General features: G+C 34.2%; 1 protein-coding gene and 1 long non-coding RNA gene across 4 annotated transcripts in view; one reads left to right on the top strand and one right to left on the bottom strand.

The window, feature by feature from the left end:
• LOC143230490 (uncharacterized) overlaps nucleotides 1-10,096 on the top strand; it is an 87,832-nt gene extending 77,736 nt beyond the window's left edge. For all 3 annotated transcript variants that reach the window (XM_076464168.1, XM_076464167.1, XM_076464166.1), the window contains 2 exons: nucleotides 6,007-6,119; nucleotides 7,289-10,096. In XM_076464168.1, coding sequence (XP_076320283.1) covers nucleotides 6,007-6,119; nucleotides 7,289-7,402 — 227 coding nt within the window. In that variant the 3' untranslated portion in view covers nucleotides 7,403-10,096. The remainder of the gene's footprint in view (nucleotides 1-6,006; nucleotides 6,120-7,288) is intronic.
• On the bottom strand, nucleotides 7,289-12,202 carry LOC143230493 (uncharacterized). Its single transcript, XR_013016452.1, has 2 exons — nucleotides 11,922-12,202; nucleotides 7,289-11,738 (listed from the first exon to the last, which is right to left on the bottom strand). It is a non-coding gene; the product is annotated as an uncharacterized LOC143230493 (long non-coding RNA).
• Between the last annotated feature and the right edge of the window lie 2,068 nt (nucleotides 12,203-14,270).

Genomic DNA, 14,270 nt, shown 5'->3' with positions numbered 1-14,270 from the left:
GAGAGACATACTGGGAGGGGAGCAAGGCTTGTGGCATGTATAAAGAAAAAGCTTATATATATATAGAGAGAGAGGGCAGCACTGAACAAAAATAGTTAATCTTGTGAGGAGGTAAGAATCTATCAGAAACATATTTTGAGTATGTTTGCCCATGGTTTATTTGAAACCATTTTTTCTCTTCTGTGTCTTAGTTTCTTCAGTGTTTCCCCTCAGTGCAGATTCCTGTATGGGGTGAGGGGACCTCCCAGGGAAAGTTCTGTTCTTTCATTTTACCCTCCTCTAGGATCTAAACATCCACCCACGTTTGCCGTGCATGGTGACCGTGAAGGGGAGAAGAGGATCCTGGTGGTTGAGGGGTCCAACCCTAACACACCACTTTGGCCTTGCATTCCTGTAGATTGACAGCCTTGGTGTGGTTTCCCTAGGGTCAGTCAGCTGGTCCTCTTGGATTAGGGTCAACAAAGTACCAGTGTTGAATGTTCTCAACAAGTGTTATGGACATTGTATCTGATGCTGGTGTTTGGGTATAATGCTCACAAAATCCTGGCATTGCTGCAGTGTCCTTGTTTGGCATTTTATGCATACCCTAATATGACTCCATGGTGGGTGGGGTCAGTGGGCACCGAAATATTCCTTTTTTTTATTATGGATCCTGCAAATAAAAACTTAAATTAAACAGTGAAAAACAGTCCATAGGTAAACATCCATGTCTTGAAGAATCTGAGCAGCAATCATTAACATCTGTAACACCTGTATCTCATTTTCTTATATTACATTCTCTTTCAGACAAATCTTTAGGGCAAATGTCACCCTTTTTTATTCGGAATGGACTAGAGGGGCTTGCTTGTTCTCCAAAGTCAGTCAAAAAGCTTTGCTCTGGTGATATATTGGTAGAAACATCTACATCTAAACACAGTAACTCCTCTTGCATTCAAAGGCAATTGGGAATATACCCATTGAGGTTATGCCCCATGCTACTTTGAATTTGTTACGAGGAGTTAATGTTGAGAGGGATTTGAAGAACATCCTCAAGTCAGAGATTCTCACTGGCTTCTCCACCCAAGGAGTTTCGGCAGCGAGGCGTATCTCCACTTGTAAAGATGGAATTATGATACTGACCAATGTCCGTATTTTAACATTTACATTGCTATGTCCACCTGCCACCATTAAGGGAGGTTATCTTATTCACAAGGTATGGCCATACATTCCAAACCTCCTCAGATGTTTCTAATGTCAGCAGTTCTGTCACTTGAAGACATCATGTTGTGCTTCCTTGACGTATACTTGTTGAGGTGGTAAGGACCACAACACCTATGAATGTGAAACAGACCCTCATTGTGTTAATTGCAATGGCTCTCACCCATCCTACTTTCGTTCATGCCCTAAGTGGTTGAAAGAAAAAGAGGTGCAAAGTTTGAAGATGATTCAAAACATTACTTACCCTGAAGCTCAAAAGTTACCATCCACCACTTCATCTCACACATATGAATCAATATCAACACCCTTCTGTGTCCCTAACATTTAATCCAGCAAACCCCAAGTTCCACTTCCTTTCGTTCCGAATACTGGCATTTTCTCGTGTACATCTTCTTTTTCTGCCCTAAAATGCAAAACAATCATTTGTTCACGTTCTCAGTTGTGGAATCCTCTTCCAACTACAAAAATTTGCTTAATTAACCCAAGGCAGTATCCATGGTGATTGACAGACCTCCCTCGAATGTAAAAAAAAAAAAAAAAAAGACATGGTCGAAAACAGAAGGGCTCTTCACCCAATTTGCCTACACATAAATAAAAATGGCCACCTTGATGCAGTGGAACTGTCGAGGTTTACATTCTAATCTGGATAACATCAAAGCACCTATTGCTTCCTACTTTTCTGTATGTGTTTCCTTACAGGAAACATTTTTGAAACCTGCTGATACAGTCACCTTTTGGCAGTTTTCTTTGTACAGAAATGACAGGCTGTGTGATGGACAAGTGCATAGAAGGATGGCACTGTTGGTTGATCAGCGTGTGCCCACCCTGTCTTTGCCACTCAACACACCCTTGGAGACTGTAGCCATCTGTATTTCCTTTTGTTGTCACATCACTATTTGTTCTCTCTACCTGTCATCTGGAGAGATCTGTGATTAATCAGACCTTGATGCTCTCATTGAACAGTTGCTATCTGGGGGACTTTAATGGACATAATCCCCTCTGGGGAGGTACTGATATCCTTGGGAGGGGTTGCTCAGTAGAGCATATGCTCTCAGATCACAACCTTTCTCTTTTCAATACTGGTTCTTCCATTTTTTTTCATGCACCTAATCAGTATTTTACTGCTATTGATCTCTCAATATTCTCCCACTTTTCATGGAGGGTTGACAATAACCCATGATGCATAGATCATTTTCCTATTATTTTGAGAGAGACTGCCTGTGGTTGATGCCACCTGACTCATATGCCCTGGTGATACCTGGATCAATCACACTGGCCCTCTTTCACTGCTCTTGCAGAACTTGATCCTTCCATTGTCTGTAAGTCATCAATAGAAGACTGCATGGCATTATACAGGCAACTGCTCAGAAAATTCTAAACATTGACACATTTTCTATAATATCCTCGTCCATGGTGGAATCCTGCAAGGAAAGCTCAAAAAGGGGGCCTGGGATACTTTTCGTTGGTATCCCACACTCTGGAATTGCATCGCTTTCCAGCAGGCCCATGCATGTGCTCGGCAGGCAAGACATCAAGGCCACAAGAAATCTTGGATTAAGTTCACAACCAGCATGTCTTTTACCACCAGTTCCAAAGTCATACGGGACAAAATTTGAAAGGTCGGTGGGCAACATAATTCTCTTGTCCTCTCGATCTTGCTTGCTAATGACCAGGAAGTAGCTGATACCTGGAGAATTGACGATACTTTAGGTGAAAACTTTTGCCAGGTATCTAGCACTTCTGCTTTATTCTCCACTATCTTAGCCACCAAGACTCGAGCAGAGTGATCACATATTTCCTCTCAAGTTGATTGTCTCTATCACTGTAATTGCCCCTTTATGCTGGTGGAACTCAAACTGGCCCTTCATTGCTATTCTTCTGATTGATTTTAACTAGATAGTTAAAATCTAGGAAGTATCCCAAGAATCCTTACAACTACCATCCAGTTGCTTTGATGAACTGTCTCTGTAAGTCCTTAGAGAGGATGGTTAATGCTCGTCTTGTTGGTTACTCAAATCAAACAGTCTTATTTTTCCCACACAGTGGGAGCTCCAATGACAGTGCTCCATCATGGACCACTTGATTCAACTTGAAAGGTCAATCAGAGAAGCCTTTCTCAAACGACAACATCTTGTATCAATATTCTTTGACTTTGAGAAGGCTTATGATACTACATGGAGGTATGGCATTTTTGAGACCTCCACTTACATGAGTTACATGTTCATTTGCCCATTTTTATTAATTTTTTAATAAACATGTGATTCCAAGTTTGTGTGGATTCAACACTTTCCCATTCTTTTCTACAGGAACATGGGGTCCCTCAGGGCTGTGCTTTGAGTGTCACACTTTTCAGTATAAAGATTAATGCCATCACTGAACAACTTTCTCTTACTGTTGCAAACAGGCTCTATGTTGACAAAATTCACATCGTATGTCAGTCGTTGAACATGAGATATGTTGAGCGGCAGCTACAGGCTGCCCTCAATCATTTACTAAAGTGGACCATGGCAAATGGTTTTAACTTCTCTTTATTTAAAACCATTTGCATTCACTCTTGCCACCAACAGGGTATTCACTCTGATCCTGAACTCCATATCTGTGAAGTTGTGCTACCTGTGGTCCCTGAGACAAAGTTCTTGGGGCTTATCTTTGACCATAGCTGACCTGTATACTACACATGAAGCAGCTACAAGTCAAATGTACAAAAGCACTGAATATTCTCTGTGTCCTCTCTTCTACCATTTGGGTTGTGGATTGATGTTCTATGCTAATGATATATTGGGTTCTTATTTGATCAAAACTAGACTACGGGTTATTGGTCTGTGGCTCTGCCAGGACCTTGGTTTTGAAAATTCTGGACCCCATTCATCATCAGGACTTCACCTCTACACTGGGGTTTTCCACACTTCCCCAATCCAGAGATTATACACAGTTTCATGAACCTCCTTTACACCTCTGCTGTTTCCAACTCTCTTTACTATATGCTTCAAAACTTTGTTCCTTGTCAAAGCATCCCACCTGGGATTGTGTTTTCCTTCCTCGGTGGGCCTTGCTTTTTTAGAACAGATGATCTGCCATTGTTCCTTTTGGCCTTCGTATCCAGGGCTGTTGGATGAATAGGGTCTGTCCTTGGATAACATTGCTGTATCCACTAGTCAGCCCATCCCACCATGGCTTTGTAATGTGACCTTTTCTTAAGTCGTCTGAGAAAAGCAGATACTCCTGATTGGAAATACTGTCTGTTATTTGCTGAACATCTTTTGAACCATCCTTCATTCCTATTTATATGGATGGTTTGAAATCAAGTCACACTGTGGGCTCTGCCATGGTTTGTTGTGGTTTGGTGGTTGTGCTCAGAATCCCCTCTACAGTTTCTCTGTTCACTGCTGAATTGTATAGCATTTCTTTTGCCTTAGATCACACAGAAGCTTAGCAGTACTCAAATTGCATTATTTATACTGATTTGTCAGTTTTCTACTAGGCCTGGAATTGTTTAAGTTAGTTCTCACCCTGTTCTCACCAATATTCAAAACTAACTGGTCTATTTTTCTTTAACATGTACTTCTATCCAGCTTTTCTAGATACCAAGCCACATTGGTATTCACTGGAACGAGCTCACTGACACTGCAACTAAATCTGGTACTGTCACTGCTGTGCCTGTTCCATACATGGACTATGGTCCTGTATTCAAGGCTCGGCTCCATGCCAGTTGGCAGTTGACTTGAAGTGAGCAACATGAAAACAAGCTTTTCCACATAAAACCCTCTATTGGACTTTGGCTCTCTTGTTTCCGTAAGGATCAGAAAGAGGAAGTTGTTCTAACTAGACTATATATTGGTCACAGTTTTTTAACTCATCGTTTTCTTTTATCTGGGACTGATGCATCAATGTGTTGTCTGTGTGACATTCAGGTCACAATAAGCCATATTTCACTGTTTTGCTCTCATTACAACTCTCAATGACTGCACCATTTTAAACATGTTTTGTCTCAAGGATTATCCATAATGTTAGAAGGTGTCATTGGCAATGGTGACACTGTCTACCTTACGAATGTTTTTAGTTTTTTAAAGTCCATTAATATTTTTAATGTATTTAAGTTTTTAATTTATTTATCAGACCTTGTTTTTGAATGTGATTCCTTTTTAAGAATTAAAGTAAACTAGTTCAATTTGAAATTAGAATATGGCCATAACATCAAATAACTCAAAACCAGGACTTGGAAAGGCCATCTTTAGATGACTAACACTAATGTGTTTAAAATTATGCTACAGAAAGTCCTTTACAACTTGTATTACTGTAGTTTCTCTCTTACTGCCATAAACTAGATATAAAAATTGGATTTAATGCTATTTATGTTTTTAATTCAAAAATTAAACTTTATTTTGTTTTACCTTGATTCATTTTCATGAATTTTAATAGTTTTACTTTAATTTTAACTTTTTACCAGATGTTTGGCAGAGAAAGCCTAGTTGCTTTGTGCCATAAAATGCCAAACCACCCATCTACTCTGATATAAAGGTTTTTCCACTAGACTGTATAATAAAGATGTCTTACAGGTGTTGTTGTATTACTGACTTATCATAGCACATTGTTTTACTTTTGAGTAGATTTGATTTTTTATATAAAAAAATTTGTTTCTATGTATTTTGTGTTATATATATATATATATGTTTATTGCCGATTTCTGTTTTGTCTGATATTTTTTGTGTGTCAGTCTTTATTAACAGTTAAATATACTCTCTAGCTGATTTTTTTCAATAATGTCTGTTGTATTAGATATTTTTCATCTTATATGAACCTCTTTTTCAGCCTCTACTTGTCTTCAGTCTGTAAGGACTCATCCTCATATGAAAGAAGTGAAGAGTTCAGCAGGAACATTTTCCACAGAAAACAGTAATCTCTCTTATGGATCTTATTCAGAGGTAACATCAGATGTACTAATCTGATATTTTGAAAGAATAATTGTTCAGTTAAGCATCAAGGTAAGAATAAAGTTGAGTAACTTCACAGATCAACCTTTTCAATTGGCTCTGAAGAAACATAAAGTTCATGTTTAACTCAGACTTTTGAGGGGGTAAACAATAATATAAATAAACTTAGAACATTTTAAATTTTGTTTTAAGATAAACAGTCATAAGTAGATATTCATTATAATTTAGTACCAATTTAATTTAGTGCTGGTAGTTTGTACTGATCAGTATAACCTTAGTTGAGACTTGGTGCTAGTATTCTGTTGTGATCAGTATAGCCTTAGTTGTAACTTCATGCTGGTATTCTGTTGTGACTAGTACAACCTCAATTGTAACTTGATGCTGGTATTCTGTTGTGATCATTATAACCTTAGTTTTGACATGATGCTGGTATTTTGTTGTCATTAGTATAATTTTTATTGTGACTTAATGCTGGTATTCTGTTGTAATCATTATAATGTCAGTTGTGTATGATGCTAGTTGTGATAATTATAATCAAGTAATAATCTGACAGATATACAAATACCCATGATAAATGGTTACAGCATGCTAATTTAGAATTTAATTTCAGAATGAGCAGTTAGTGGTGTTTTTATTTGATTTTATCAGTGAAAAAAGTTATCTTTCTTAATTCAGATTGTATATAAATAAATGGAAATTTTTAATCTGTGAAGATGTGAAAACCCACTTGTATAGAAAAATATATATGCAAAAATGGCTGGTATGGATAGAGAAAGCACTAGTAGGGGAGCAAACAATGTTTCGACCTTCTACATAGTGCTTTCTCTACCCATACCAGCCATTTTTACATGCATGATTCAAATTTTTTATTCGTTCAGTAGATAATAACCATTAGGAATGAAGTTTAATAATACCAAATGCCATCTCAAAGCCAGTCAAATGAAAGTAATAGTTGCTATTGACAATAAAATAACTGATATATTTGGAATGTATATGTATAAGATATATAAATTAAGATGATATTTTAATTCCTGTGCTATGATCTAAACTTTATTCTTTGAAGTAGACATAGTGGATACATGTAGTTGTTTGTTTCCAGTGAAATTTAGAAGAAACACCATTCACAACTTAGAGTTATTATCATTTTTGTTGTTCATCAGATGAGCCCACTGGCAGTTCCTCATTCAGTTCCAACATTGACTCCTAGCCATCAGTCAACATTCTGTGAGGATGATGACATTGAAGATGACTTTAACTGGGACAAGCTGCTGTAACTTTATTTCACCAGTTCCAACAGTAACTCCCAATTATTAGTCAACATTCTGTGAAGATGATTTTAACTGAGACAAGCTTCTGTAAACTTTATTTTGCTAGTTCCATTTTAACTCCCAGTCATCAGTTAACTTGCTGTGAGGATAATGACAATGAAGATTATTTTAACTGAAATAAATGCTGTAACTTCTTCATTTTGTTGACAGTGTAATACTCTGAAAGAGAGAAATTCTTCATTCATGTTTTACACCAACATTTGTGTTGATATGAGACAAGTGAACTGTTTACATGTGAGAATAATTACAAGTTGTACGTTAAAATATTTTAATGAAAAATGTTGTAAAACTCAGCATACTAATGTGTGCCACAATTTATTTTATAGAAGCTTTTTAACTTGTACTGTTACATCTGTGTTTGTATGATAACATGTTATGAGTTATTTAATATTCTAGTTTTAGAATGTTTGTTACTGATGTAGTATTGCTAATAAAACAGGCCAGTATTTTTCTGTTGTCATACTTTTGTGATTTGTTTCTGTGTAGGTGTAGATACCAAAATCCGTCCAATGTGATCAAGTTATTATTCTTGATTTATATTGATGAAATATACTAAATATACCAAAATATGGTGTGTAAAATTCTTAGTAAATTAGTTTTCTGAAGAATTCTCTTAACTCTTGAAAAAAAAAATCTTCTGTTTGCTTTTTCACATTTTGATCTGAATGGAGTACATTAGTGTCAGTAAGCCTTGCCAGTAAGTTTTGAGGCAAGATATAGATATATAAATTTCTACAAACTCAATAAATGTATGTTTGATATCTGATGTATTTTATGGATTTATAGTTAATTCTAGTAGTGAGGTAATATGTATGTAAACATATTATTTTTAACCAACTTATGTGCTAGGTAAACTTTTCTGTTTAAAATAATGTTGGGTTTTCAAAACAATATTATTAATAAATAAATAAATAATTATATATATACAGTGTGTAGAAGCAATCATAACTGATGGAAAGTTGAATTAAATGTTAATAATCTAAATTTGTTTATAGTTAGCTGATGACAATAGATCACAGTTTAAGATAAGCTGGCAAAAACAATTATAATTTACCAATAAAATGCTTGTATGTATACCATTATTGGAAGTATTGATAATTCCCTGTCTTTAAGCATTGTTGGACACACAATTTATTTATTTGAAAGCCCAATGAAAACAAATTTGCCAAAATATAGAAAAGACATTATTTCTTGTAAATATTGTACTGTTTGCAGTCTGTATTAAACAAATACAGAAGATAAAATTAGTTTTGGTAGTAAGAGATTTTGAATCCAAAGTTTAAAAGGTTTTCTCATATAAGAAAAAAATAACTTTGAACACTCATTAGAATGAAATGTTGGTTTGCCATTTTCTGCACAAGAAATTATTTTTTCTTTCCAATAGAAAAAAATTTGTGAATATACTTGTATGTCCTTGAATTTGGTTTTTGCTTCCAAGTACAAGTTTATAAATCCTTGTGCATTCTAGTCTCTTTTTCACGTTTTTGCACAACTATGATTGCTTGAAAATGTATGTATTAGAAGTCTGCTTGAAACCAAAATTACTTAGCATTTCACACATTGTAAAGGTTAAATATTCAGTAGAATTATTATTGTGTTCTCTGACTAATGCACCAGTTGTTTGGTATAGTGCTAATTGTTAAGTATTTTATTAATGTAAATGTGTAAAATTATTTGAGATGAAGTATTATTAATTTGTATTGAAAATGAATTAAATACCAAAAAAATTTGTATATTTTATGTAGTGACAATTTCTGATTTAACACAGATTGTCTTTTTACATAAAACTTGCAATATTTAGTGAAGCATAATCTATTTCAGTTGAATTTTTCCAATAAATCGAGATATGATGGCACAAATGTTTATTGGGAAAAACACATCAATTTTTGACATTTAATCTTTAAACATTAGGTTTAATCTTTGTAAAAGTCGTGACAAGCAAATTGTGCCCTGATAATTCAGGAAAAGCAGTTTATATTAAGTTGGACCTTACCAGAGCGGCAGTGTTTGTACTTGTATTTATATTGAAGCTAAGAAAGTAACAAAAATATGCTGAAAGTGATGGCTCAAACCTTTGTCTATGCAAGATGAATATTTCATAAATTAAACTGTCTTGTACACACGTGTTTCTAAGGCTTGGAAGCTTGCTTGCATTGCCACTTTCTGAAGCTTGAGTTTTTCAAGTTGCATGTTGGTTGGAATGAAACGATATCGTAATTTCCAAGAAAAGGAATTTTCTGTAGTTACTTGCACTTGTCAATGGCTTAGATTAATGAGAAGCTAATGGTAAAGCCATTTTTATTACCCAGCATTGTCTGATAGTACTGTAATTGTTGTTTACCAAACTGTAGATAACATATTCCTGACTTAAATTACGAGTAAATTTGCTTAGACAAAATATAATAAATTTGTGTTTATTCTAGTATGTACTTTAGGTATGTTATATAGGTCTAAAGTTTAAATATATTTCAATGCCAAAAATCCTGTTGAAAATGTTTTCAAAGAGTAAAATATGACAAATTAAAAATAAAATCTATTCATTAGAATAGAATATATATTTATTAATTTTGAAGTTCATAGTTGTAATATACATCATTGTTTTTGTTTGTATGTTGTTTTTTAAATAAATATTTTAAACTCTAGAAGTTATTCTTCAAAAGTTATTAAAGCATTTTGATAGAAAACCGTTACTAACAAATGTTTCAGTTGTTATAGTACCGAATTTTATAAAAGTTTTTACTCATAACGTTAAAATTTTGTTATTCTTAAAGTAAATAGGGCACTTTTAGCCTATTTGATAGGAATGATTTGTTCTCAGAAATAATTTAATATTTATATAAAAATTTAGAAGCCTTTTACTAAATATGATGATAAAAGAAATTATTTACATATCATAAATTTGACTAGTTAGGGTTTCAGTGAATTAAATAGAGTAACGGCCCGCCTTGACTCGTAATCCGAGAGTCGCGGGTTCGAATCCCCATCACACCAAATATGTTCGCCCTTTCATCTGTGGGGGCGTTATAATGTTACGGTCAAAGAATAAAGTAGTAGCTCAAGAGTGGTGATGATTAGCTAAATTAGGGACGGCTAACGCAGATAGCCCTCGTGTAGCTTCGCGCGAAATTCCAAACAGAAAAATTAATAAATGTTACAAAAATAATAAATTATTATTTCGACATTTTTTCCTGATAACTATAAAATTTTGTTCTTCTCACACTTTAACAGTGAGAATCTTTTTAACTAAATAGCTCAATGTTGAAAAGTATATTTCTTTATAACCATTTAAATACTTTACTATTCTTGTCTACCTCTCTCTTTAAAATGCATTGTGGAAACTTTGAAAGTCTAATTCTTGACCCATTAAATAAAATGCATAAAATCTGCTGTTGTATTTTTGTCAAACCGAAGTCATCTTACAGAATCTATTTTGTAACATGATATTTTGTCCCTAAACCTCAATAAACTTATTTCTGTCATTGTAAGTTCTTGCTATTATCTCATTCAGATAACTCATTATCGGGGGATTGTTGAGCATTTGTGGAAATGAATGAATATCTGTTTTGTTTTACCTGATAAATTTCAAATACGATCGCAGTGTTTTTTACTTGCCTTAAATTTAGTAATCATACGCTTTGTCTAGTAAACCTAAAGAACTATTTGTTATTAACTAAAAAAAATTTAAAAGTTTAAAATACAGGGTAATATCGTTTCACGTCGTAATGCGTTCCTATAAAATTTTGTTTCGCTCTCGAGTAATTTTTAAAAGGGTGTGGTAGTATTGTACTGTACAGTAACTGAGAAGTACTACTTCGCTTGGTAAAGTAGTACAGTATCGCTTTAACATCAATAAAACAATGCAGAGCAATGAAATGTGTAACAGGGGTTCACTGTACTGTTTATTGTGATTATTATTTCATTTAGTATGAACTTCGTATTTATTTTATGCATGTTGTAGAGAATGTGATTTCATCTCTAAAAATTATTTTAAGGAATGTAAATTTTGGTGTGCCTAGTTTACACTTTATTCTGATGTAGCTGTGTCTTGGAATTTGCAAATCATCGATCAGTTGTTCATGTTATAAACAAGCAAGTTTTTTGTCTTCATGTATTTTAATAAATGGAACTTGTTAAGAACAAAGCATGAAGTTAATATTTAACACGCTACATACTCAACATAGCTGGCCACTGGGACAACGGTTAGTCTACGGATTTACAATGCTAAAATCAGGAGTTCGATCCCCCTCGGTGAACACAGCAGATAGCTTGATGTGGTTTTGCTCTAAGAAAACACACGCATACCAAAAATGCATTATTATCAATGTCCTTAGATAATTACTACCAGGATAATAACGTGGGTATTCAGATAATAATTAAAACTACTACATCATAAAAATTCATTTTTAGATTTGAAAATGCTCAAGAAATATACTTAACGTATTTTGAAGTAATATAATTATTTTACCTTAATCATTTTCTTCATCATTAAATTGCAAATTTGTACATTTCTTACACGTCTTTCAGTTACGAAACATCAACAGTGAGAGCGTTTGTGGTTGGAAGATATTTTTCTTAGTCATATAGAAATATAATCAAGTTGTAATTGTCTTTACGTTATTTTACGAGATCTCGTCGAAATAGATAAACGTTAAAGCAAGTTTTCTTGCACTGTCATTTAATTTCGAAACTCGGAACTTGTATATTTCACTGTGTCGGTATTTGGGTATTGATGTTGTTAAATACCCAGGAGGGTCAGGTACATTTGACCTCTTCCTCCCACTTGTATATTTATTTTTGTCCCAATTTCCATTTTGTATATAAATGGTTTTTCATCCACCAGGGAAATATAAGTATTGATTTTGGTCTAACGGTTCTGTAAATAATCCGCTGTGTTGATTTTTTCTTCTTTTATTCCTTAAAAATTATTGCGCAATGGATCAAAAATACGTAATGTTTTAACATATAATTTGGTTTTTGTAGAATAAGGGATTCCCCAGGAATCGTTAAACGAAATAAGTTGTGAGGGCGTAATGTTTTCTTAATAAAAATAACACAGATGGAGAATCTCACAAATAGATCGTTGAAAAAAAGAACTAAGCGGTGAAATGAAAACATAAATAAATATTGGTAACAAAATCATCTTTTAAAACAGCTGTAATGACTATCGTCACCAGATTTTACGATACTAAATTCATCAGTAATACATTTTTCTAAATTATATGTGTCTCTTAAAATTTAAATATTAATGGCAGTGTACTGCTAATTAGCTGGCTTAGTAAATTTGCCATAAATATAATTGCATATATTGTAGTAAGCAAACAGATGATTTAAATGAATGATTATTTGTTATATAAGAAAAGTTGGGGTAGTAGAAGCTATGATAAGTAACACGAATAATTCTAACTTTCACACAATTTATTTATAACACAACATATTATTAAAGTATTCATTCTTACCTCATCAAACTTTTGTATAAGCTTTAAGTACTTTAATATGTACATACGTGTATTTAAAACGTGGAATATACTATGTGATAATCAGGGTGACTTTGTAGAAAGAGGTAAAGGAAAAGTATGGCGGTAGGGATGTTTCCGTTACCTAATTCTTAATGTATTTTCATAGTATTTCACGTTATTTAGTGACTTACGGTCATTGGCTGTAGAAAAAACAGGTAATTAGGAACTGGGTATAACTCATGAAACGGATTTTCATATCAGTTTTATAGGGGCTGTTGGAGTAGAAAGTTCATCTGAGCTTATGTATTACTGCAAGAGTGGCGGTCTTTTTCTTCTTTTTTTTTCATTGCATTTCTGCATAAAGAATACTAGCGCACTCTCGGAGACGTATTTAAGTATTTTTAAAATAAAATTGACATCTGAACTCTATGTATTAGAAAGAAAAGAAAGAGGTCCTGTCACAATCTATTGGATAAGACGCCAGTATGTTAATCTGGGGTGAGCGGGATCGAATCCCGACATCGTACATGTTTGCACTTTCAGCTGTAAAAGTGTTATACTGTGATGGTCTGTACCGCCTTTCGTCGATAAAGAGTTAAATGTTGGTGGGTTCGACTTATTCCATCTAGCCTATTACTTCAAAACTGAGGGTCACGGGTTCGATTCCCCGTCACATCAAACATGCTCGCCCTTTCAGCCGTTATGGCGTTATAATAAATCGGTCAATCCCACTATTCGTTGGTAAAATAGTACCCCAACAGTTGGCGGCGGGTGGTGGTGACTAACTGCCTTCTTACACTGTCAAATTAGGGACGGCTAGCACAGAGAGCCCTTGTGTAACTTTGCACGAAATTCAAAAACAAGCAAACAAATCAAAACTGAGGACAGCGCAGATAACTCTCGAGTAGTTTTGCACAAGGATTCAACAAACTGATATTATGCTTATTATTTAAGTGTTTGGAAAATGTAAATAGTTCTAGTAAAAGGAATCGTCATTTGTACATCCATTGTGTTCACACATGCTTTTCGATTACACTTCCTGCTTTCCGAAGTCTAACTTTTAGGAACTCTGAAATAAGATTAACGCAGTAAGATAAGTTGGGAATGTACGTGTTCCCAGCTGTAAGTACGAAATAAACCTAACTCAGAAAACAAATTGAAATGCATTTCACAAGTGAAAGTCTGAAATAAGCATAGTATAGTAAGAAAAATTTAGACTTGCTTCACAAATAGAAATCTGATATATGCCTAACATAGTAAGCGAAACGTACATAACAAGACTCAGAAATAAGCTTAACGTGATTAGATAATCTGACACTTACTTCACAAGTCAAAGGCTGATATATGACTAATGTTTG

Source organism: Tachypleus tridentatus, chromosome 10 (genome assembly GCF_004210375.1).
Source record: "Tachypleus tridentatus isolate NWPU-2018 chromosome 10, ASM421037v1, whole genome shotgun sequence".
NCBI classification, from domain to species: domain Eukaryota; kingdom Metazoa; phylum Arthropoda; class Merostomata; order Xiphosura; family Limulidae; genus Tachypleus; species Tachypleus tridentatus.
This window is presented reverse-complemented; position numbering and strand designations above follow the sequence as displayed.